We start from the raw sequence: 23441 nt of genomic DNA, 5'->3' as shown, positions 1-23441 counted from the left end.
CAGCTTGGTACTTGAAACTTCCTTCCTTTCGTAGATGAATCCAGTGAAAACGAGAACACTTATTAACACTGATTAAAAAGAAAGACACTGCGGAATAAGTCAAGAAGCCGCTGTACTTTTGCGTCTTCAACGATAAACAAGGCACATTTGTCAGACTGACCTGTCATACGACGTTCTGTTCCGCTGTGTAAAGAGTTAACCCGACAAGGACAATAATAATTTACTAAAGCAATTTTATGACGCAGGTGTGTTTTCCTATTTAGCCAAGACATTAAACAAATAACCTTAAGTGGTTTGTGTTTGTGGTTCTGGCAGGTTTCACAGCGATTGAATGTAGTTATAGATTATAGATAGTTATAGATAAGTCTGAGGAGATAATATAGTAGAGTCTACTTTTACATTACCGGAATTCATGTCACTTGTGTTCTGCAGGTGTTATTAAATTGTTAATTCGCAAGTGATAATGATAGCACACCGACATGACAAGATTGAAGAACTTTATTGAACGTGCCATTAAATGATCATAAAGTGCTTGAGCTACAGACAGTATGAAAATGTTTTGCAGTGCATTTGTTCCGCAGGTCAATGGAACCATTTCAGAAATATATACAAACACAATCGACTAAATACAAATTGGAGTTGTTTGTCCACAGTATGGTCAAAAATATGGACATTGCGGCTTCAGAATCTTATAGAGTATGTCTAAAGCACGGATGCCTTCAAGGAGCAAGTTTCACAAAGCATTCACTGAAAAACAGACGTTCAGAATTGGAAGTATTCCAGCGATCGTTTGGGATGGATTTTTCACTGAAGATATTCCTTTTTTTTCTTTCTTTCACTGGAAATTCTGTCCTTGTACTGTATGAGAAATTACAAGTAGGTTGCAACAAGCATCACCGGCGTATTACTATTTTTATTTTGGCTCACCAAGCTTACATGACAGTGAAAATCTATAAATTGCTTGTGTGTCTGTGTTTCTTATTATCTTGGTAGGCAAAGCTGAAAAGGCTGTGTGTGAAAGCACAGGTGCAGGAGTGGGGTTTAGTCCCCAGGCAGAGACGCCCCTTCACATGTCATTGGCATGTGGTGGGAGTCGCCCACCACGCGGCCGACTCAACGTCACCGTCTCTACGTGCCCAGTGATGGGGTCTCCATGGTGATGGTCATCATGCTGATTGTGAGTGGTGTTGCGGGGTCCTGGTTCATAATTAGACTGATGTCCCAGCCCCCTGTGAAGTTTTTCCATCAAGGATGCTATCTCCTCAGTGCCTTTGTCGCCCTGGAAACGGGGAGGAGACTTGGACTCCTCTGCTAAGGTGTATGGATGCTCGAGGGCATGCAGCACCTGAGAAGACTGCAGGTAGCGCAGGGACCGTGACCGCACTGGAACAGAGTTCAGGAGAAAAGGAATTAGACACAGAGTCCAACGTGTAAGGTAGATACTGTTTGTACAAACCAGAAAGAAGATGACCCAGGTTCAGCAACATTCTCTAACAGCCTTCAGCCACTTCAGCTGCTGAGTCTGAGCCACTTTCCAATAGAAAAAAAATCTTGTTTAAATGCGTAAAGGAATTGGACCTAAATTGCTTAACAGTTACAGGTGGAGTATCCAGCTAGGAATCTGACTGGCAGCTAGCCAAGTATATGCCGCTTAAAGCATAAAGTTGACACAAGACAGGGGAACTGGTTCACAGAGGCTGATTTGAGCATCACTATTGAGACCACCACGCTTTTGTGAATATCACTGTTTTTAATGACTGGTTCTGAGGACAAATTGGTCATTAGATTTTGGTACTCGCACAGAAGCAATAGTAGTTTTCCCAGCTGTGTGAAAAGTTTGAAACTCAGACAAACTGAATTATCTGGAGTCACTATACATAAAAATAAAGTAGGCACATTTTTGTAAATATCTCAGTGAGCTGACAAAAAGAAAAGAGTTCAAAACAAAAAAAGAGAGAAAAAATAAGAGAAAAATCAATAATTTGGAACGTCTTTTAAAGCCCAGAAAGATAAAGAAAACATCCATAACTGAGGAGAATAACCAGAGTGACAAACAAAAACCTTAAAACAAATGTCACTAAAATGGCAAAGAACGTTTAAGGCACAGGAGGAACCTACTGCTAGCAAGAAGTCTTCAGAAGCAGAATTATAACTGCTACGCAACTTGGGTCAGACCTCACATTAGATGCGACAGATTACAGTAGGAACACACATAGCCTCTAGCAAACGTATATGAACAGATGAGATGAAGATAACCCCTGCCAACATGATAAGAAGATCTGAAATGTGAGAGGAATCAGAGCTCCAACACAGTGCCTCACTAGCTAACAGTGTTGCGGCCGACCATGCATGAGAGCCCTTTATAACTTGCGATGAGCCCTTTATAACTTGCAACTGAGATGTCGTTGTTCTTTACACACAAACACCCAAAGAGTGGTCTGTCGGCTAGAGAATACACACTGCAAAGCAAATCTTGAAGGTCATCAGGACAAACAAAATCAAGCAAAAAACCACTGAGAGCTGGCCAGTCTGCCAGAGTAGGTTCAACTGAGCACGCATCGTTTGGGGAAGGTACTATTAAGAACTGTTTAATGTCCAGCAATGTCCAGAACTAAAAGGTGACATTCTGGTCTCATAAACCAAGTTGGTATACCATGTTAAAAATAGCAACTTTGATGCATTCATGTGATTTCCATCTCACCAAGTGGTTTCTGATGAACTGGTGCTCTTCATGACGGTGAGCTAAGTGTTCGGCCACTGTGAAGGAGTGACTGTCCTCACCCCTCATTTTCGGAAAGAGACATTACTCATCTCACACTGCACAAAAGGTGGCCAGTGTTTCCCTCTGATTTCAGACTCTGATTGAACCAGCTGTGTTAAAGTCTTAATGTGTAAGATGTAGGAGACATCTAGGCTCTATTAAACTTCTAACATTCTCAAGTATGTTTATTTAACTGTGAAAAGTTGCGAAAAGTTAACTGTGAAAAGTGTACCTACTATTTTTTTCACTAAAATAACAAAGATCACTTTTATTAAGCATACATAGCTTTACAAAGTGCCTAAGTTAAAGTGTATTACTCAGTGTGAACCTAATTACTGGCTTGTGTGGGACTATGGACAGCATACTTTGCATGTGACACAGTTAATGTTAAATTCACTGCGCCTTGAGATCTTTTAAGATCAGATCAAGGCTACTACTACAGTTTATAACAAGACACTAATTTAAAGTGAGGGTGACCAAATGGCCCAAACGTCCCACTTTGACTTCCAATTACCATGTCACAGAGGCTTGGCTTGAAATAAAAACTTTCACCATACAAAACTGGTGACAGCTGACTGATGAGGACAAATTACAGCCCACATCCACACCAGTGATTCGACATGCGGGGGAAAAATGACGACGTTGTTTTTCATTCTACCACACCGCCATCAGCTCTTTGACTCCGTCCAAGAGCTGTCACACACTTCTTGCTCGGGCCTAATAGCTTTCCACTATTAACGCTACATTGCACACTTTGATCTGAACCATGCATTGTTCAACTGCAGGCGAGGGACCAATCACCATCCTCCGAGTGCCGTCCTCTGCCGGGCCCGAGAGGAGCCAGGGCGAGGGAGCAGGAGGCAGGATTGCTTGCCTCACCTCTCAGCTGACCGAAGTCTCCGGGCTGGCTGACCTTGGTCTCGCTGAAGGGCTTCAAGCTGGGCAGCACGATCAGGGTGAGTGACAGCAGCAGCACCTATAGGACACAACCAGATGGGTAGTTGGCTCCGTGCGGCTCACAGCTGGACTGTGGACCTGCAGCGCCGCCCATGCAGATGGAGGATGCATGTGCGTGTGGGGGCAGTTATGCTTTCTTTCTTTCGTTCCCTGGAATATGTTCTCACTAGTTTGTTTGCTGGTCAGGCACTAGCACTAAATTACTAAACCAGGAGACACATCGTGTCCTGCCATGTTCTCATTCTCCAGCACTAATTCACATCCAGATTAAAGAGACGTGTTCATAGCTTGGACAGTTTCATATGAGTTGATACCGAATACGCTCGTCGGGTTTATTCAAGTGTAAAGCCTGTGTTGTTATGTTCCTCACCAGCACACAGGTCCCAGTCTGGGCTGGTTTGTTGGATCCGTTCATGACCATAGCCTGCAGTCGACGTAGCTGCTCCATCAGAGACCTGAGCAGGGAGAGAGAGGGAAGAGGAGAGTGTGGCTCACTTATCAGCCTCCGTGCGCACCAGGACTCTGACAAACAGCTGCTCAGTGCGGCTGATAAGGCATTCTCTCACATGTTGCATTTCTCCAGTTGGAACACTTTCCTCTGCAGTTCCTGGTTCTGTGCACTGCAAGCTGTCATCCTAGAAAAGCACATTTTTCAGAAGAACAAGCTTACATGTGAAGAAAATCAATCAGGCTCTTTGCCTGGATACAGTCCATTCCACTCACAAACCAACAGTTAACCACAAGATAGGGAACTGTTCCGTGTGAAGAAACAGAGAACTGTTTTGTAGAAGCTGATACTATGGTGTGATTATGTTCAGTGGTCTGAAAAAGGCACAATTTTACAAAACTTTGAGCTCATCAGTTATATTCAATTGAGCTAAAATGTTTAATGCACTGATCAGCACTTTATTTCTATGAATTGCAGTACTTGCTTTCAAGGTCTTATCATTTTTCATACTTGTAGCACTTAATGTGAGCAGGACAGCCCTGGACCGCATTACCAAAGCATTTATTTCCTGGACGTGGGTGCGGATGCGGCTGCTGTCGTGTCTGAGTGCGTTCAGTGCTGTATGATACCTGGTCTCCAGCCCATCTACGTATTCCTTCTTCTTCTTCCTGCTCTCCTGGGCGGATCGCTTGTTCCGGATCTTCCGGCGGATTTTCTTCAGAATCCTGTCCTCGAGCTGGTAGTGCGTTAAAGGGGGGTAAGGCAGGGATGGGGCTTGGGGTTGCAGCCATTGTGTTCCAATCATGTGATATAACAGGCTAGCTTTGGACCGCACGCTACCTTGGTAAGAGGAAGCTGACTTGGCAGAATCACTCCCTCCTTTGCGAGTAACTTCTTCTCGTCGTCATTGAGGACCAGGTCTTCGTGGGACTGCTGTGACACCTGTGAAGGCTATGGAGAAGGAAAGGGTGCAAATCTCATAAACCACACGCAGCCCCATTCAGGCTGCCTTGCTAGCCAGATGTAAACAATTTGGCATCGGAACAAAGACACGCCTCTCTTTGTTTGTGTGTGTTTAAACATGCCAGAAATAGGTATGGCGGCTAAACAGCTGTATTAGATGCCACGTTTGTTCCTGCCCTTCTCATCCTCACACTTTTCACGTACCTGCGCACTGTTGATACTCACAGGCTCTGGTGTGCCGGACAGCAGCAGGTCCTTGACGGTGAGGGGGAAGGGGATGCCTGGCTGAGCCAGAGCCAGTTCAGATGCACACTGCATCCCTGCTGCCCTCGCAGGGAAAACTCTCGAGCCCAAGCCATCTGCAGAAACATATAATAGCATTTGTTTGCTTTTGTGTGTGTGTGTGTGTGTGTGTGTGTTGGGGGTTGAGGGACACGTGAACAAGCGCCCTTCTTTAAGGCAGACAAAACAAAGTAACTACATGGAATGTTTATACAAGAAATGGCTATTGATCGACCAACTGTGAAGCTGTTTCTGAACAAATAATTTGTCACCAACTTACTGAAATCGATGGGGAGCCTGGAGTCTTGTGCAGGAGAAAGCCGTGTCTGTGGAGGGCTGTGGAATAGCTCCAGAGGGGGACTCGTGGGTGGTGGGGGGCTGTCGTTCTGGTCAGAGTGGGGGTCTTCACTTATTCCGCTGTCACTTGGAGAGGGTGACCATAATGGAGACCCAGAGACAGAGTCAGTCCCACTCAGTAGGGCATTAAAGAAGTCTTCGCCGACCTGGGCTGGCATCACGATCTTCCAAACAGAAATTTGCAACAATACTGAACGCCCATGCCCTCAAGTGCAGGGAGATATTTTGAAACATATAAATGAGCCGAAGACCAGCCCACTCTGTGGGTACAAGATCATTACTTACATTTGGGTCTTGGACCAGCCAAGGGTGGTCATTATAATACGTGTCCTCTTGGCATAAGATGCCATCATTCTTATCGAAAAGCAAGTCCAGCAGTTCTGTTCCATCGCAATCCTGTAATATAAATCTCTTAAATGTTTATAGAGTTTAATATCATTCCCATCTATTTGATTTAGTGGGTAATAGTGTAAAGTAATAGAATACAAATGCCTAAAAATGATTAATGTGAAAAAAACAAACTTTCTTTCAATTTGATGCACACACACAAATGCACGAAAAGAAATAGTTTGTTGTAAAGTTAACTTTTACATTTCCTGAACTTTGGTCTTTGGTCTGTATGACATATCTGATAGCACAACACGATGTTCTTACTGAAAATACATTGCTGAAATCCAAACAAGAAAGTACTTACCTGTTCTGAGTAGAGTTCCATTACCCTAACCTCGGTGGGGATGCCACCATTAATGACAAAAATGCAGAAGAAGTGAAGACAGATGTTTGTACACTACGCTGTGCGTCTTAGTCCTGTGTGTTTCTCTCTGATCAACCTCTGAGGACAAAGTTTAAACTCCAACACTACAATCTGATCATTATTAGCAAGTCTGGCTTTCTATTGGCTGTTGTTAGAAGGTGAGGTATTGCTGGCAGAGACACACAGAATGATGAAACAACAAAACATATGCTTGAAATGAATCTCACTAATTCTAGCATAACTTGCTAAATCAAACCCAACCAAACCTATGAGTCAAACCTCTTTTCAAACAAGCAAAATATTCTATTTTTCTAACAAAAGCAACATTCCTTAGTTTAATACCTTACTTAACACTTAATATAAGATAACAGCATCACATTTCTGTAAAGCAGCAAAGTATTAAATGTTTATTGCTTTAATGCCAGTACAGTGACAAATCTTTTAGCACTAAATCAGATGATTGGTGTTTACTGTGTGAACACATCCCTGTACTTACCTACCCAGCTCAAGGGTCATACATGTAGTTTCTATTCCAAGTAGGTTGGACAGTATGAACTTTAACCCAATTTCCTTGTAATAATAGAAATACTTTTACATCGTAGCCTTTCATGTTTTAATAAAATCTTTTAATTATATTCGCCTTATTAAATTAGATGTCTAAGCAATTATATTTAAGTTTCTTATAATCAAAAAGGTTTCTTTTTACTTATAGTATACAGTAAATAAAAAATATATCTATATATGTTTGTAAAGCGTGTTACATTGCTTCTTTCGTAGAATGTTTTGTGATGTTCTTAATGTGTTTTAAGAGTATATTACCAGTTTGCCTACATCTGAGTTTAATCATAGATAGTTTAGACTTGCCCCCGATTTGAAGCTGCAGCTGTAGCGTATTCCATGTTGCCGGCAGGCCAAGATAAAACGCCACTACCTCATCTGGTTCGGTGCGTTCGCCATCAGAGCTAGTTCAGTGAAGTGCACTGGCAGTCATCCACACAGGCGCCTGTCAAAAGACAGGTCTCCACCTAATTTACATGAAATATTCATGTGACCCCGAACATGTGTGCTCAGCTGTTGAAGTTATCACAATTTATTAGCAATCTCTGGCGTGGCCTGTTTCTTCAAATCCTACTTTAAAACACAGCACGGCCTGGCTGAAGGCCACGGGAGATGAGAGAACGCTTGTTCAAATTTACACGAGTGTGCTCATCGCTAATGCAAGCTCTTTCTCAGTCATGCTCGCCGCACTGACGGAGTGACTGGAAACCTGCTTTCATGCACCGGCGGCAGAAAAGGGACTTCCTCTGGAAGTGAATTAGGAGGCATGGACACACACGCGCATGCAGCTATCCTCTGCTTTTCTTCAGCTGACATCACGCTGTAGTGGCAGCGCTGCGGTTCTGATTCAGGAACAAACCTCAGTCCCTGGAGATAGTACAGTATTTATGGAGATGGGACTACAGAGTAAAGAATGATAAATATGGGAGTGTGACATATACATATACACAGCTCGACTGGCTCTGTCCTTGAAGATTTAAAGTTTGAGCTGAGAGTTTAAAAAAAAAAATTGTTATTATGAAATGGAAGGTACATGTATAACACATTCTCTTTCTCTCTCTCTCTCTCTCTCTCTATATATATATATATATATATATATATATATATATATATATATACATACATACAAACACACACACACAATTCTATTTCACATTCTCCATGTATCCTTTTTTAAAGTGCTGAACTGTTTTGCATAACATTTGTGTCCATCTGAAGTCCTACACAACCCAATATATCCAACTTCACCTTCCACTCCAACTCCAACTTCAGCTTTGAAGGGGAACCTAAAGGAAAAGAACAACAAAGTTACTTCTGATTTGTTTTCAAGGCTGAAAGGTCTTGAAAAGCATCACTTCATAAAATAGATTCATTATAAGCAATAATGTTTCTCTGAAAGGATACCTTACTCTACACCAGTTTTAAAAGAACTTACAAATGTAGTTAACGCCTTGCATAGTCTGGTGGGGTTTGGCTCCTCCTTCCCACACACCTTCACCTTCATCTACATTCTCATTCATCTACTATCCATCCTTCCAACTGCTTTTGATTCTCTGTCTCTTCTTCTAGACTCCTGACGGATGGTGACGGGGCTCTCAGCGTAGGTTCCAAACACCGGGTTCGTATTCCTGCTCACCTAGCTGCCTGTACGTCTCTCCCTTCTCTCTCACAAACAGCTGAAAATCTCTTTCACCTTGCCTTCTCAATGACATCATTACTGCAGCTTAGTGGTTCCAATTTTTATCGGGGTTCTTTTGTTTTTATAGTTCTTCCTCATCTTGCTGTGTATTTCTTACTTCTGTCCCTAATTGTATTCTCTTTGCTCTTTTAATATTTTTTACAGAGACACTAAATTTTTTTAATTACTTTTATTATAATATATAGATATGTATACTATATATGAGTTAGTCGTATATACTTCTGGGATTAAAAAAACATTTAATGGAAAAACACATTGGACTACATAATTATATCAACTGTATAAGTCAGTCATAAGGCATCATACCAAGATCAGAAGAAGCCACAGGGGATTTAGAAGGAAAGGCCACTGATGTCTGTTTGTCAGAGAAAGACTACAAAGTGAATATTAAGACAAGTGCACCTTGCCATGTCTTATCTACAAAGGGAGAATATTCCACATGGTTTGCCACCTACCCAGAGCAGGCCACCAGACCCTATTCAGCCTGCACACTGACCAAGAAATACGCAAAGAGGTGTCCAAGAATCTCAGGTTAACCTCAAAGGGTCTGACCCTAGTGAGTCCATGTCAGAAAGAAATTCTCAAGAATTTCCTCTACTAGGAATGTAGGGAAGAAAATATGCTCATTTATACATTTCAACTAACAGACATCATGATACCAAAACATCACGTTGGCTAAAATAACACCATGCTAATAATGGCATAGCAGTAGGAATCTTATGGTTCAGAGCTGCTTTGCTCTTATGGTGCCTGGGCAGTTTGCTGTCACTAAACCCCATAATCAAATCAAATCAAAATGTATTTATATAGCACCTTTTACAACAGATGTTGTTACAAAGCAGCTTTACAAATGTCTAAGTCCAAGCCCCCAGTGAGCAAGCCAAGGGCGACAGTGGCAAAGAAAAACTCCCTAAAGCATGAGGAAGAAACCTTGAGAGGAACCGAGACTCAAAAGGGGGGGGGGGGAACCATCCTCCTCTGGCCGACAACAGTCACCACAATAGTAACAATTTGAAGAGAAAATAAATAAAAAATGAAAACATAAGCAATTGATGTTTAGTCCAACGTTCTAGAGGTCCTAGTCCTGTCCCAATTGTGTGTGTTTGTCCGTGACCCATCCCGCAAGAGAATGTCTAAGGCAACGGAGAAACGGTTGGCCAATAATATACAAAAGAAAGAGAATGTGATGCCAGACAGCCTAGGCAGAGCCGAAAGGGATTTCACAACGACTTAAAACACGTGCAATAGAACAGCTCAAACGGAAGAGATGGAGTGTGGGCGCAGCCCAGTCAAAGTCCTGGTCTGCTGCAGGGGCAGGCAGAAACACTGATAATGTAGGATGGTCTGAGCTGCTCTGTGTGAAGTGGCCGAAATCCTTCTTAGTCAATGTAGGGGACTACAGACACACATTTGTTGCTTAAAGAAATGCTAAAACACTCAAGTCAATTGGAAGTTTAGAATTCAGCTTTAGGCTTAGTGTATTTTTATTGTTTAATTTGCGTAATCATAGATTAAATGAAGGTGCTATATAAATCAAATGTTTTCATGACTGGTATGTTATTCATAAACTATCAGGACTCTCAAAAAAAAGATTTGAGGTGCTGACCAAAGTGCTTTTTGGTAATCTGATTGCTGTATGGTTTACCCAGTATAGCGTAAATACCACCGTATGAAAGCTAATTTTCTGCCCTGACTATTTTTTGCTAAATCTGCTGTCCTGCATTCTTCACCTCAAACAAGACAGCCTTTCTTCTTCATAGTGATGGCTGATTTCTCATTCGGTTTTACCACACATCACTTCCAGTTGTCCTCTGGGATATCTTAATAGCAAGTTGTCCATAGTATTCTATTGTATGTATGGGGTGCTATGTATATTTTGTAGCTTGACTTAGACTGTTTAAGATGACTTAAAATGCGAAAATGTCAGTGCACATGTAGCCTACAGTAGATTTTAATATTATATTTTTTTGATTAAGCATAATTCTTGTCTTCTTAGACATTACTTCTCTTCAGAGTACCCTAAAATATACCTGTGCATGACAAAACCTGTTTCTGCAAAATATTCCTACATTTCAAGCTTTCGTGTAGCCAGTTTTTTTTTCTAGTATCTAATTGAACTGATTATACGCAATAAATAAATAACAGTTGAATATCACTGTGCAGTATAGTGATGCATCAATAAACTTGTTATATAGTTGTTGTTGTTGTTGTTGTTGTTATACACTATACAGCAATTAATCATACTGAGCTTTAATGAAAATGGTTGTGTCAAAAGTTAAATTAACAAGCTGGCCTGGCGTGATGCTACTATACAGCACATTTTTGTTAGCTAGTTACTGTGTGCAGAAGACGTTTGCTGGGATGCTTGAGTCGAAGAGAAGTTAAACTGTTGAAGAGAAGTAGCGCCACCTGCTGATGGCAGGACTACATCTTTTTTGTGTTCGGGATTTTTTTTGGGGGGGGGGGGGGTGTTGTTTAAACGAAATGTTGTTTACGGTAATTATTACGTTGTATCTTATCCCATGCGACCGGTAACAAATGAATTAAGCTTGCATGTGGTGTATTTGTCATTTATTTAACTTGTCAAAGATCATCGAAATCCCATGTCCTTATTTTTTTCGCATTGCCATAAACGCAATAAACATGAAGCTCAAGTGGTATCCTACATGTTTCCTTTCTGGCAGTATGAAGACTTAGGTTACAGTTAGGGAGCGCCTATGAGTACTGACTGACAAACGTTTCACGTTTAACGACGTTATTGCAGGACTGCTAACGTTTCGGGATCATAACAAATCATATTTTATTTTTTTGCATAAATAAACTGCCACGTTTCGAGGAAACGTCTCCTGACGTGTAAATAAAGGTACTGAGGGGACGCCCGACGTCGCCACGCACTCGCTATATATACTTACGTCTTGACGTCAGCGGCCTCTTCCCTGCCTATGCCCTAGTGAGGTAGGCAGCGTAAAAACTCTGTGTCTGGTGCTGCAGTCCGCGAATCCAAATCCATCCGTCAAAATGGTAAGTTGATGTCTTCGCTACTGACTTGCACGTCTTGGTACGGACTGAGAGCGGAAAGTTGTGTAGCGAATTAAGCAACCAGATTGGTTAAATATGCCGTTAATGCCGATACCGCAGGCTATGCTACCTAAGCAAGATGGCAACCCTGGCTATTGTGTCCAAGCATTAGGCCTTACCGAGGCGCTTTGGGAGAGATATGTAACCTAGCTAGGCTAACATGTCTGCGTGAGTATTCAGTAGAGTTTCTTTGACGCGAGAGTGGTCTGCTGGCGCATTTTAGTGTGGTATTTAGCCGGTCGTGTGGATCTGCCGGTTGCCGCTGGGTGACACTTCGTCAATGCGTTATGTATTCAGGCGTTGGTCGCTGCTTAGCTAGATTAGCTAACGATAGCCAACTAGGTAATATTTCTTTCACCAAGAACATACGAAGGCGACTTATTTGGAAGTCGTTGTTTTGCCGCATCGGACAAGGAATGTGTTGGTGGCCTATATAACCTTGCTACGACCATGGCTTTATGTGGAGTATCTGAACTGCTGTCCGGTGTTTTCGGAAACGTTATTCGGCCTGCTCGAGCGGCGCCGTCTTCGTTACACGTGGCCTCTTGCCGGCTGATGTGGCGCACGTCATAATTTGTTCGCCTTACCGTCGTCTCATTGTGCCGGTAAAGTAATCCGTTTAAAAGGCAACGGGTTGTGCTTAAAATTGTCAGGATAGAACTTAACGTTACGAGAACACTTTGCTCAAACTACCCACTAAGAGGAAAGTTTGGATTTGGTTATGTTGGCATGTTTGCCGATTTCTTTTTAATCCGTCCGGCTGGCTGCTTGTTTCTGTTTTTTCCTCATTCTACTGAGCTCAGCCCAGCCTTGCGTTTACTGTCTGAGTCATGCTAGCACAGTGAAGTCAGCAAAATATTGCCGGTCGCACTATTTGTTTTTTGTGCCATAATTCAATACGAGGTTTGCGGCATGTGTGTCTGTTAAATGTCTTGTTTGTCATTTCTTCTGGTCTTTTTAAATGTAATGAAAGTATGTAGGGAAGAACTTTATGTACATATTCTTTCCTTAATTTGTGTTCTGATCATTTTAATCTTTGTAATTCTTAGGTGAACTTCACGGTAGACCAGATCCGTGCCATCATGGACAAGAAGTCCAACATCCGTAACATGTCTGTGATTGCACACGTGGACCACGGCAAATCCACTTTGACTGACTCGTTGGTATCCAAGGCTGGCATCATTGCGTCAGCCCGTGCCGGAGAGACACGTTTCACTGACACAAGGAAGGATGAGCAGGAGCGTTGTATCACCATCAAGTCAACGTGAGTCCCCTCGGCGGGTCTGATTCAGTCCCACATTTGGAGCTTAATTTTGGTCGACAGCGGCTACCATCTGCAATGCTGAGAGGGGCGGAGTAATCGCACCCCTGCGTTGTGGTGGAGGTATAACAATTCTCGATGTCTCCACAGTGCCATCTCCCTGTATTATGAGCTCACTGACAACGACTTGGCCTTCATCAAGCAGACCAAAGATGGCTGTGGCTTTCTCATCAACCTGATCGACTCCCCAGGACACGTAGACTTCTCCTCAGAGGTGACTGCTGCTCTGCGCGTCACTGATGGAGCTCTCGTGGTGGTTGACTGTGTGTCCGGTGAGTGCAAGATCCTATAGAGGTGACTAAGCATGTAATGTTGGCAAAGCATCTGGGCTGTTTGGTGGGTCACAAATTATTTCCTCTCAACTTTGAGCAGAAATTAACATTCAAAACTATTAGTGCCCCTTTGAACTGTGGAGAGAACATGGTCGGCATGTTAAGCACTCAATGTTGCGGTGGGTTTTTTTCCTTCTTGCCTCCTAGGGGTGTGTGTACAGACGGAAACTGTGCTGAGGCAGGCTATCGGCGAGAGGATCAAACCTGTGCTTATGATGAACAAGATGGACCGAGCCCTGCTGGAGTTGCAGCTGGACCCTGAGGAGCTGTACCAGACCTTCCAGCGCATTGTAGAGAACGTCAACGTCATCATCTCCACCTACGGGGAGGATGAGAACGGGCCAATGGGCAACATCATGGTGAAAAGCTCATGGATTTTTTAGAATCTGTTATTGGGGAAAGTCTTTGTGGGCAGGCTGTCAACCACCTTTTGTTACAGCTGATTTTTAATCTCTGAGCCTTCAGGTATTGACAACTGTGCAGTACAAGTGTTGAAAGATATTGGACCTAAAGTGTTTAGTGTAGTGTTTTAATCTGATGAGAACACGTACTTCTCAGAACATGATGGAGCTCCTGTAAAGCTTAATTGGTTTGTGGTGTTGCTTTGATGGTTCCAAGTGCTTTTTGAATTCCTGCAATTCCTGACTCCAACCCTTTTCCTAGATTGATCCAGTAGTTGGCACCGTTGGATTTGGGTCTGGACTGCACGGGTGGGCCTTCACCCTCAAACAGTTTGCTGAGATGTACGTGAAGAAGTTTGCTGCTAAGGGAGACTCCCAGATGGGACCAGCAGAGCGCTGCAAGAAGGTTGAGGACATGATGAAGAAGCTTTGGGGTGATAGGTGAGGCTTTGGTGCTGTACCCTATGGACAATGGTGCTATGAGGGCTGGTGGTGCAATGTAGCCTGGCGTTGTGTATGAGTAACTTTTATTTTTCACCAACTCTGGTATAGATACTTTGACCCTGCCACTGGCAAATTCACCAAGAGCCCTACCAATCCTGAAGGCAAGAAGCTTCCCCGAACCTTCGCTCAGCTCATCCTGGACCCCATCTTTAAAGTGAGTGGACAGTATTTTCATTAGGTCTTTTGTCCAAAGCCTCTTCAGTAGAATTCGTTTGGCCGGATCCTATAAGTGATGACTTTAAATTCTTCACTTTGACCTGACTGTCTAGTGATGAAAAACTATGGTCTGATTTTATTCATGGCATCCATTAATATTGGACATTGCAAGACATGTAGATATTAGTCGTCGTCACTTAGTCCTTCAATCCAGGTTTCTTTCTTGCCAGGTTTTCGACGCCATCATGAACTTCAAGAAGGAGGAAACCGCCAAGCTGATCGAGAAGCTCGACATCAAGCTGGATCACGAGGACAAGGAGAAGGAGGGCAAGCCCCTGCTGAAGGCGGTGATGCGCCGTTGGCTACCAGCTGGGGAAGCCCTGCTTCAGATGATTACAATCCATCTGCCTTCCCCAGTCACTGCTCAGAAGTACCGCTGTGAGCTGCTGTATGAGGGACCTGGTGACGATGAGGCTGCCATGGGTACGTTGCACTGATAGTTGGGAGCATAAAGCAGGGTAGAGATGATTGGTTGGACTTGGAAGCTCTTGGCTTAGAGAGTAATTGTTGTGCTAATGGTTAACATTGGCAAAAGCCCTAACTCGTTTCACCTAGATGTGGGTACTGGCAAACTTAAACTTGTTGTTTCTCAGGTATCAAGAACTGCGACCCCAAAGCTCCCCTTATGATGTACATCTCAAAGATGGTACCAACTTCTGATAAGGGTCGGTTCTATGCCTTTGGCCGTGTCTTCTCTGGCTGTGTCTCCACTGGTCTGAAGGTGCGCATTATGGGACCAAACTATACCCCTGGGAAAAAGGAGGACCTTTACCTCAAACCCATTCAGAGGTTAGCTTCTCCATTTCTCAAGTGCTCTGTGAATGGCTCAAACACACAGGTCTGAATGGCTTTACGATTTAAATGACTAGATAATTTTGGAGGAATTACGATGTTGAGTGTACTTGGTGAAAGATTTGTCAGCAGTGGCCAACAGTAAGTCCTGAACATCCTATTCTGCTTTACAATCCTTGTTAAAAAAAAAATTCCCCTCATCTGCTTTTAGGACCATTTTGATGATGGGCCGTTATGTTGAGCCTATCGAGGACGTGCCCTGCGGGAACATCGTGGGTCTTGTAGGTGTGGACCAGTTTTTGGTGAAGACGGGGACCATCACTACATATGAGCATGCCCACAACATGCGTGTGATGAAGTTCAGTGTCAGCCCTGTAGTGAGGGTGGCGGTTGAGGCCAAAAACCCTGCCGACCTGCCTAAGTTAGTGGAGGGGTTGAAGCGCCTGGCAAAATCCGACCCTATGGTACAGTGCATCATCGAGGAGTCTGGAGAACACATCATTGCAGGAGCTGGAGAGCTGCATCTTGAGATCTGCCTGAAGGATCTCGAAGAGGACCATGCCTGCATTCCACTGAAGGTACTGGCACCTGTGGAATGTACTACTAAAGGGCAATTATTAGCAGCCTTGGGTTTCCATCATGTCTTGTGACCTGACTTTTGTTTCTGACAGAAATCCGACCCAGTCGTGTCCTACAGAGAGACTGTGTCTGACGAGTCCAAACAGATGTGCCTGTCCAAGTCACCCAACAAGCACAACCGTCTGTTCATGAAAGCCCGCCCCCTGGCTGAGGGTCTGCCTGAAGACATCGACAAGGGCGATGTTGCAGCCAGGCAGGAGATGAAGGCTCGTGCCCGCTACCTGGCCGAGAAGTACGAGTGGGAGGTGACTGAGGCCCGTAAGATCTGGTGCTTTGGTCCTGACGGAACTGGCCCCAACATCCTAGTAGACGTGACCAAGGGAGTCCAATACCTCAATGAGATCAAGGACAGTGTGGTGGCTGGATTCCAGTGGGCCACTAAGGAGGTGAGTCCTCTAATACTACTCACGTTTATGTAATTGCTTGGAGTTGATGTCGTAATCTAAATGCTGGAATTTATTTATTTATTTTAACTCCCAGGGTGTGTTGTGTGAAGAGAATATGCGTGGCATTCGCTTTGACATCCATGATGTGACCCTTCACACTGATGCCATCCACCGTGGTGGTGGACAGATCATTCCCACAGCCCGCAGGGTGCTCTACGCCTGCCAGCTCACAGCTGAGCCCAGGCTCCTCGAGCCAGTCTACCTGGTGGAGATCCAGGTAAGTCCGCCTTTAGATTACATTTGCTTGTAGGTTTTGTGATGAAGGCGAGTGGCTAATAAGGTTGCTTATGCCCACAGTGCCCTGAGGCTGTTGTAGGTGGCATCTATGGTGTACTGAACAGGAAGCGAGGTCTGGTGTTTGAAGAGTCACAGGTCATGGGTACTCCCATGTTTGTGGTCAAGGCATACCTGCCTGTCAATGAGTCTTTTGGTAAGTTACCCATGAATTGGACACCAGGCTGATCGAGTCAAGATTCTTACTGTTAAATGCTGGGCCTTATTCATCCATCTTTTTCACAGGTTTCACTGCTGACCTCCGCTCCAACACCTCAGGCCAGGCGTTCCCACAGTGCGTCTTTGACCACTGGCAGATCCTGCCTGGAGACCCCATGGAAGCCAGTTCCAAGCCTGCTCAGATTGTGGCAGATACCCGTAAGCGCAAGGGCCTGAAGGAAGGAATTCCAGCTCTGGATAACTACTTGGACAAATTGTAAAACGCATGTCCTATTCCTTTCACCCCCTGCTCCCCTCCCCACCGAGGGACTGGACTGTACAGAACATCTCGAGCACTAATGCTTGCCAAAAGTAGAGAGATCAATAAAAGTTTAAAAATTAATAAAGGAAAATAAAAATTGTTTGGTGTGGACATTTGATTGCTTTCAGAGATGGGGTGACTTGCAGCCTGTATAGGAGCTGGTGCGGTGGTTTTTGTTTTTTTTCCCCAGAGGGTTCCTGTGCAAATAAATGGGAGAAGGGAGCTGATTTAACTTGTTAATGGGATTCACTTTGGTTTCTCAGCTGCTCATGCAGGAGTGAAATTTTCAATCTTCAGCTGTCACAAATCTAATCGATGGACTTGAGTTCTTTGACAAGAAATCCGCTAAATGAAACATTGGGACACAAATTTGTAGAAATGGGTCAATTGAATTTGTAGTGGTCACTAACTACAATTTATTAATTGTACAGTTGCATGTTTGAGAAATGTGGACTTGTATAAGGCAAAATGTTGTTTATGACCTTGCTGCTACTCTAGCAATTGTGTTGATGCATGCCTCCATGCTGGGACCATCAACTGATTAAAAAATTAACCTCAATATACTAAGTGGACAGATTTTAATTGGACTTACAGGGCACTGCCTTTATATACAGCACTTATAGTGAGCGTTAGTGAAACTACAGGTAGGCTACAAATTAGCAAGTAGTTCCACATTCCTTGTGACCATCTTCCAAATATTCTTGTGGTTTTTAGCCAGATAGAAATAGTAAAATTAACTGTAGAAAGGTGTCCACTACTCCATTACACTGAATACTTGAGAATTATTCTGTCACATTTTCAGTGCAAGTGCTGCTTGAAGTTTCTCTGGTGGAGGGCAACTAGCTGAACAATTATCTATGTAAACATTACCTTTTTCACTCATTTTCTAATCTGACAAATTTCATGTCAAAAACATAACAGTCCATGTTCCATATGATTGTATGCCCCAAACAAAATATATGCACCTGCATCTGGGTCAAAAGTGCATCAGTGCAACTCGAAGCGATGAGCATCTCACCAAAAAGTCAAAAGGTGGACCCACTTCAGACTTATTAAACATTAAATCAAATTGTCAAACTAAACTGCTGCCATAAACATAGCTGACCAGTACTAACGTGATGGTAGTATTAGACCTGAACAATAGCGTAACTACTAATGACTTGACAGTTTGCTATTTTTGCAAATAATCACTAGTCAGCCATGAATTCAGGCTTCAACTACAAAGTGCTACACAAGTACAAAAACAAATTTGTTCCCAGAGTATAACTGGGAACTCCATAACATTTTTCATGCTCTGATCATATGGCAAAAAAAAGGAAAATAATTTTTTTTTTGGTTGCTGATCTGTAATTAGACCAGTGCAGTTCAGTGAGATAATATGTAGTGTCCACATGCTTCAATAGGACACAAGTCCGTCATTACGTGTAGAAGATAACCTCGGGGATTTGTCCATCCTCTACCGAAGTGCCGTTGTTGTTGCCCGCGGCGTAACAGAAGGTGAAGCAGGTCTTGCTGCCAGTGGCGGAGGCTTCGTGACTGACTTTACGCATCCCCTTTGTCCCGTAGTGAGAGTCTGGACCCTGCAGAAGTTCAATGCCCATTTGTGTTTGGTTTTGTTTTGTTTTTTTAATTTATAGTCTAAAAACTTCACCATTATAAACTTCCTGCGTATGAAGCACCCAGCAAACTACCTTGAGAGTTGCACAGGCGATGTAGTTGACGCTGGGGAGGATCTCCACGGGTTCTTTGAACATCACGCGGAAGGTGTTAGCTGTGCCATCACAGCTGAAACCTGTGTCATTCTGCCCCAAGACTGTGTTGCTGTCCGTGTGGATGATCTGGTCAACAAGACGAGTGTTCTTTTTTTAAGGAATCTTAAAGAAATTGTGTATGCTGTTCCGTGTTGAAATAACATGGCATACCTGGATGTTGACCTGATAGTCAGTTGGACCATGTATGGAGCCATAGAGCCCAAATCCGACCACAAATATTCTGCGATTCACCGAAAACCTAAAGGAGAACACTTAATGGTCAGACATCTACCCAGTGCGTGGTTATACGCAGTTCCAAAATCCACGCCTACATTGATTTAAAACTACATGTGCCGTCTGAGTCAAGCAAAGCAAGAACTCCATCAGGCGCCGTTTTGCTCACCGGATGCGGTCGCTGGTGCCGCTGTAGCCCCAGCGGCTCTCCACCTGGCCGAAGCGCGTGATGCTGCACTCCTTCCCTCGCAGGCAGCAGCGCGGCCGGTCGATGAAGTCCACGCGCGGCTTGGGGTTGACCGTGAAGTGCAGGAAGAGGCTGACCACCTCGCGGTCCGTGAGGATACCCGACTGAGCTGGCCCTGCCGCACAGCCAAGCCAGGTTAGGCACTAGGGGCATGCATCTCAGGAAACATGAATCACCTGCTCATTTCAGACTGAAAAAAACCAAACAGGCCACTCAACACAGACTTGTCCAGACCTCTCACCACTGTGAATGTACTAAGTAATTTGACAGTACGAATCCTCTCAGTATGCGAAAAAGTGACGTTTAAAAAATGTATATTAAAAAAAGAAGTGACTCAATTTGACAAATGTCTATAGATTCATTAGCATGAAGAGTTCCTGAACAGGTAACAGTGCTTCGTATTTATCATCGAAAGACATATCGCTGCTACCTGCTGCAAACTCTTCTATCGTCATCAGAGGGAAGCGGATGAGGCCGAGGGCTTTTCCCAACACTCGTCGTTTGTTCTCCGGGGTGGGCTGCAGCTGCTGCCTCTGGGCCTCGGCCTCCGCCCAACGCACCGCTGCCCCGAACAGACGCACCTCCCGCACACCCAACGTGTCCCTCTCCAGCACGGCCACCAGCGTGTCTGTCAAACAGCAGGAGGTGAACACCCAGTCGTGTTGCTCATCCCTCTTTCAGTTTCTGTTTTCTCATATGTATGGGAGCAGACACTGATCCAGTACCGAGGTCGACGTCGGTGAAGCCTTCAGCGGCTATTGCATCCGCAGTGTTCTTATCTATATTCTCCAGGCAAAGGCTGGCAAGCTGTGGCTCGTCGAACAGCCGTGCCTGAAAATAAAAATTTGTTGGTGGTTTCAACACAGGCCTACGGCAATGGTTCTCACACAGAAGCATGTGCACCCCAGTGAGTTGGCAGCAGCGTTTCACGGAAAGTGCCACATGTGTTTCATGTGGAAGGTGCATAAAGTGCGAATTAGACATTAGGCCTCATTCTAAATGAATGTGCCGTTAATTATGCCAAGTTGGTTTACAAGCTAGCAAAGTGACATCTGTCGACGTCAATCTGCACTCAGTTGGGAAAAATGACTGTGAAATGGAAAAGGAAATGCTTTAAAAACTTTCTTGGATAAGCCTGCCTATCGCACACAAACCAAAATATGTTGGTGTCCACTTATTTATTGGACAACATTTCACACCAGAATATTTATTTTTTAGATCTGCAGCCCTTCAGTTGAGTTACAGCATCACTCAGAGACTGTTCCTTGATTGGCCATTGTAGCCTAGTAATGTCCACTTATTCTGGGCACGGACACACACTTTCACCAAGAGAACTAAGCTACAGTGTCCACACAGCTTTCCACACCAAGAACAAGGGTCATACCAACCACAGGGGCACTTACCTGAGTAAGCAACATAAAAGCGTTGTCAGCGCGTAGGTTTTTCTTCAGGAACTCGACACAGTGTGCCTCAAGCGCAGGCACTGCATACTTTTTCGCAGTGTATAACGTAGTCATTACTGTCTCGGGTCCGATCTGTACCTCATCGGAGTATAAAAACCTGCGGGGGGGGGGGGTCATGAGTCAACACAAGAGAGGCACCAACATTATCTTGCCCACTAGCTGTGGATTAATGTTCCTCAGCATAGCGACTCAAACTATGCAAGCCACGTGTTCCACATACAGGAATGCAAATGTATGCACGCAACTGCTGGTCCCATGTAGCGGCTGGACTGCGAGGGCACTTCAAGGTCATTTCTGGCCAAAGAGCTAACAGTTATGCAGAAAGAGAAATCATTCGTGCACCGTGACGCATTATGCTCGCATTCTTACTTGAGGAGGGCTAGAAAAGCAGCCGGTTCCACATCCGGCAGCTCGATTTCTGTTGATGTCGTGGCCATACCACCGTTGAACATCGCATCAAAAACAGCGCTTCCAACAGCGAGAGCAAATCTGTCGAGAGCGATGGGATCAGACTGTAATTAAGGGGCAGTGATAATTTAGTCTACGTCCTAGCAGAAATCGTGTCGAAACGGGAAACGATGACGTTACGTGTATGTGCATCTATACATCATGTACAAGAGTACTTTACTCTTTAAAGATTCGGAGATCCTCGTTTAACGTGCATGGCAGTAACATGTACTTTTATCTTAACCATCTCATCATTTTAGTAGATGATCATCTCTGGGCATGTACGGTTCAAGCAGTTCTCAGCCGTCCATACAACCTACACTTCGGCGCTTGGTGTATTTCAATTATTTTTACATTTAGGAGCAGAGCTATTCGGAGAAAAACATCAGTAAACAAATAACCCACTGCATCATTATTCCCTACCTGTGCGCAGGAATGCGCTGAGCTCCCATTCCCTTACCAACCAAAAAATGGACGTCACTTAGCACCTCGTTGTTGAACAAAAATGCGAATCTTTCTTTGACTGTACTTTTTGTCGCCTGCCAATTGTAAACTGGCTCCCGATAAACCAACACCGAAGCCGGACTACTGGGCAGGGGCAGAGAGGACGAGATCGCGGACGCATCCACTGAAGATGCGCTGGACGCCGATGTCGCCGGCATGTCTGACGCAGCGGCCGAGGTGTCTCCGGTTGTGGTCGTAGCCGGTGGCGCCGTGGCGTTTTGACCTACTGACTGCCGGGGAGGGTTCGAGGTAGTCCTTACTGCGGCATCGGCGCCTCCGCCGCCGTCGAGGCCCGCTTGAAGATTGGCGTTCCCTGCGGTCCCGTGTACCCCTCCGGCGGTACCCCCTGACCCCCCGTTGCCTGCGGGTGTTGAATGCGCGCTGTTGCTCGGCTGGGCATTGCCTAGCGGCCCCGAATTAGACAGGTTTAAACATGAGGATCGGCTACTGCTCTCACCCGCAGCCATCTTGGATGGTGAGCACTGCAGGCTTTGCTGGAATAAACATACACAACAGCGCATAACCAGAAATACTGGCCAGATGACTATAGCTTCCCACGAGAGAGTGGAGATGGCTTTGGGTGACTGAGACTTGAACATCTTCCATAGCAACTCTAATTATGGAGGCCACTTTTTAAGAAAGACTTTCCAGCAATATTTCTCCTCCTGCTTTGTTTCAGCTGCAGTGCCCCCAATTTATGTTATCTTAGGCAGTATTCTAATGTATTTGTTCCACCCTTCATTGATATAGCCTACCTCTCTTACGAAGTAAACAAGCATTGTCATCTGCACGCTTGCTATACATATATTATTCTTAATGTTCATTTTCTTATTCCGAGCCCTGCTTTTAGCGATTAAACTAATCGCTAAAAGCAGGAGCCCAATATCCTGAAGGGCTATTGCATATAGGCCTACTAAAGACAAGTTTTCACGTGCAAACAAACTAACATGAAAGCAAGCTATCATGATTAAACGTCATGGGCCAGTGTCACCTGTCTACAAAAGGGTCATGGTTAAGACTTAATCTGAGCCCAAGAATATTAAAAGCGTAGTTAACTCACGACAGACCATTTGCGTCAGGTAAACGTTACAACGTTAGACTCTGTAATTAAGTTTTGAATTAAATAGTATAGCCAGCACAAGCACCAGAACTTCAAGCAGTATTTAGGCTTTAACATTCAGAGAGACTGCTTTTACATTAATCCTACTGGGATTTAAAACATCATTGACATTTATGTTCAAAGTCAGACGTTTAAAAATACTTAATATTTACATATATGAAGAAAGGTTATTTAAAGGGTAATACTCATATTACGTTCATTAGTACTTCTACAAGCTACCTTCGCGTTTACAGATGAGGTTAAAACAAAAGCACATAGCCTACCATAATCAGTCCGTTAACAACTCTGTGGGGTTTCTGATTCTGATCCACTTTCCGAAAAACCGACACGCCAATGTTAAATGACAAAGGAAATTGTAACAAACCGTCGCCCCGCCTACTGAGACTAAAGACCAATCGTGTGCCGTAAACCCG

General features: G+C 44.1%; 3 protein-coding genes and 1 non-coding gene across 5 annotated transcripts; 2 read left to right on the top strand and 2 right to left on the bottom strand.

Annotated features, from left to right (window-relative positions):
* Positions 1 to 546: 546 nt before the first annotated feature.
* creb3l3a (cAMP responsive element binding protein 3-like 3a) lies at positions 547 to 6847 on the bottom strand. The gene is made up of 10 exons (XM_027008181.2): positions 6463 to 6847; positions 6054 to 6164; positions 5692 to 5932; positions 5355 to 5488; positions 5007 to 5117; positions 4796 to 4902; positions 4285 to 4353; positions 4089 to 4173; positions 3641 to 3737; positions 547 to 1383 (listed from the first exon to the last, which is right to left on the bottom strand). The coding sequence occupies exons 1-10, from the start codon at positions 6481 to 6483 to the stop codon at positions 1067 to 1069; spliced, it is 1293 nt and encodes a 430-aa protein (XP_026863982.2). The 5' UTR covers positions 6484 to 6847; the 3' UTR covers positions 547 to 1066.
* A 4846-nt stretch (positions 6848 to 11693) lies between these two features.
* LOC113576208 (elongation factor 2-like) lies at positions 11694 to 17361 on the top strand. The gene is made up of 13 exons (XM_027008172.2): positions 11694 to 11800; positions 12907 to 13121; positions 13269 to 13450; positions 13658 to 13869; positions 14174 to 14352; positions 14464 to 14569; positions 14802 to 15054; positions 15225 to 15420; positions 15635 to 16001; positions 16095 to 16448; positions 16543 to 16725; positions 16806 to 16938; positions 17028 to 17361. The coding sequence occupies exons 1-13, from the start codon at positions 11798 to 11800 to the stop codon at positions 17219 to 17221; spliced, it is 2577 nt and encodes an 858-aa protein (XP_026863973.1). The 5' UTR covers positions 11694 to 11797; the 3' UTR covers positions 17222 to 17361.
* LOC113576223 lies at positions 14641 to 14707 on the top strand. Its single transcript, XR_003410488.1, has one exon. It is a non-coding gene; the product is annotated as a small nucleolar RNA SNORD37 (small nucleolar RNA).
* Positions 17362 to 17446: 85 nt separating the features above from the next.
* On the bottom strand, positions 17447 to 23428 carry btbd2a (BTB (POZ) domain containing 2a). 2 transcript variants are annotated; one of them, XM_035523371.1, is made up of 10 exons: positions 23292 to 23428; positions 21828 to 22402; positions 21327 to 21446; positions 20898 to 21054; positions 20220 to 20325; positions 19925 to 20122; positions 19417 to 19609; positions 19185 to 19272; positions 18954 to 19100; positions 17447 to 18842 (listed from the first exon to the last, which is right to left on the bottom strand). In XM_035523371.1, exons 1-10 carry the CDS (start codon positions 23292 to 23294, stop codon positions 18681 to 18683), a joined length of 1749 nt encoding a protein of 582 aa, XP_035379264.1. In that variant the 5' UTR covers positions 23295 to 23428; the 3' UTR covers positions 17447 to 18680. The 2 variants fall into 2 exon arrangements, with proteins under 2 accessions (XP_035379264.1, XP_035379263.1); XM_035523370.1 differs by lacking the exon at positions 23292 to 23428 and having other exon boundaries at positions 21828 to 23281.
* Positions 23429 to 23441: the final 13 nt, after the last annotated feature.

This window comes from Electrophorus electricus, chromosome 26 (assembly GCF_013358815.1).
Source record: "Electrophorus electricus isolate fEleEle1 chromosome 26, fEleEle1.pri, whole genome shotgun sequence".
Taxonomy (NCBI): domain Eukaryota; kingdom Metazoa; phylum Chordata; class Actinopteri; order Gymnotiformes; family Gymnotidae; genus Electrophorus; species Electrophorus electricus.
This window is presented reverse-complemented; position numbering and strand designations above follow the sequence as displayed.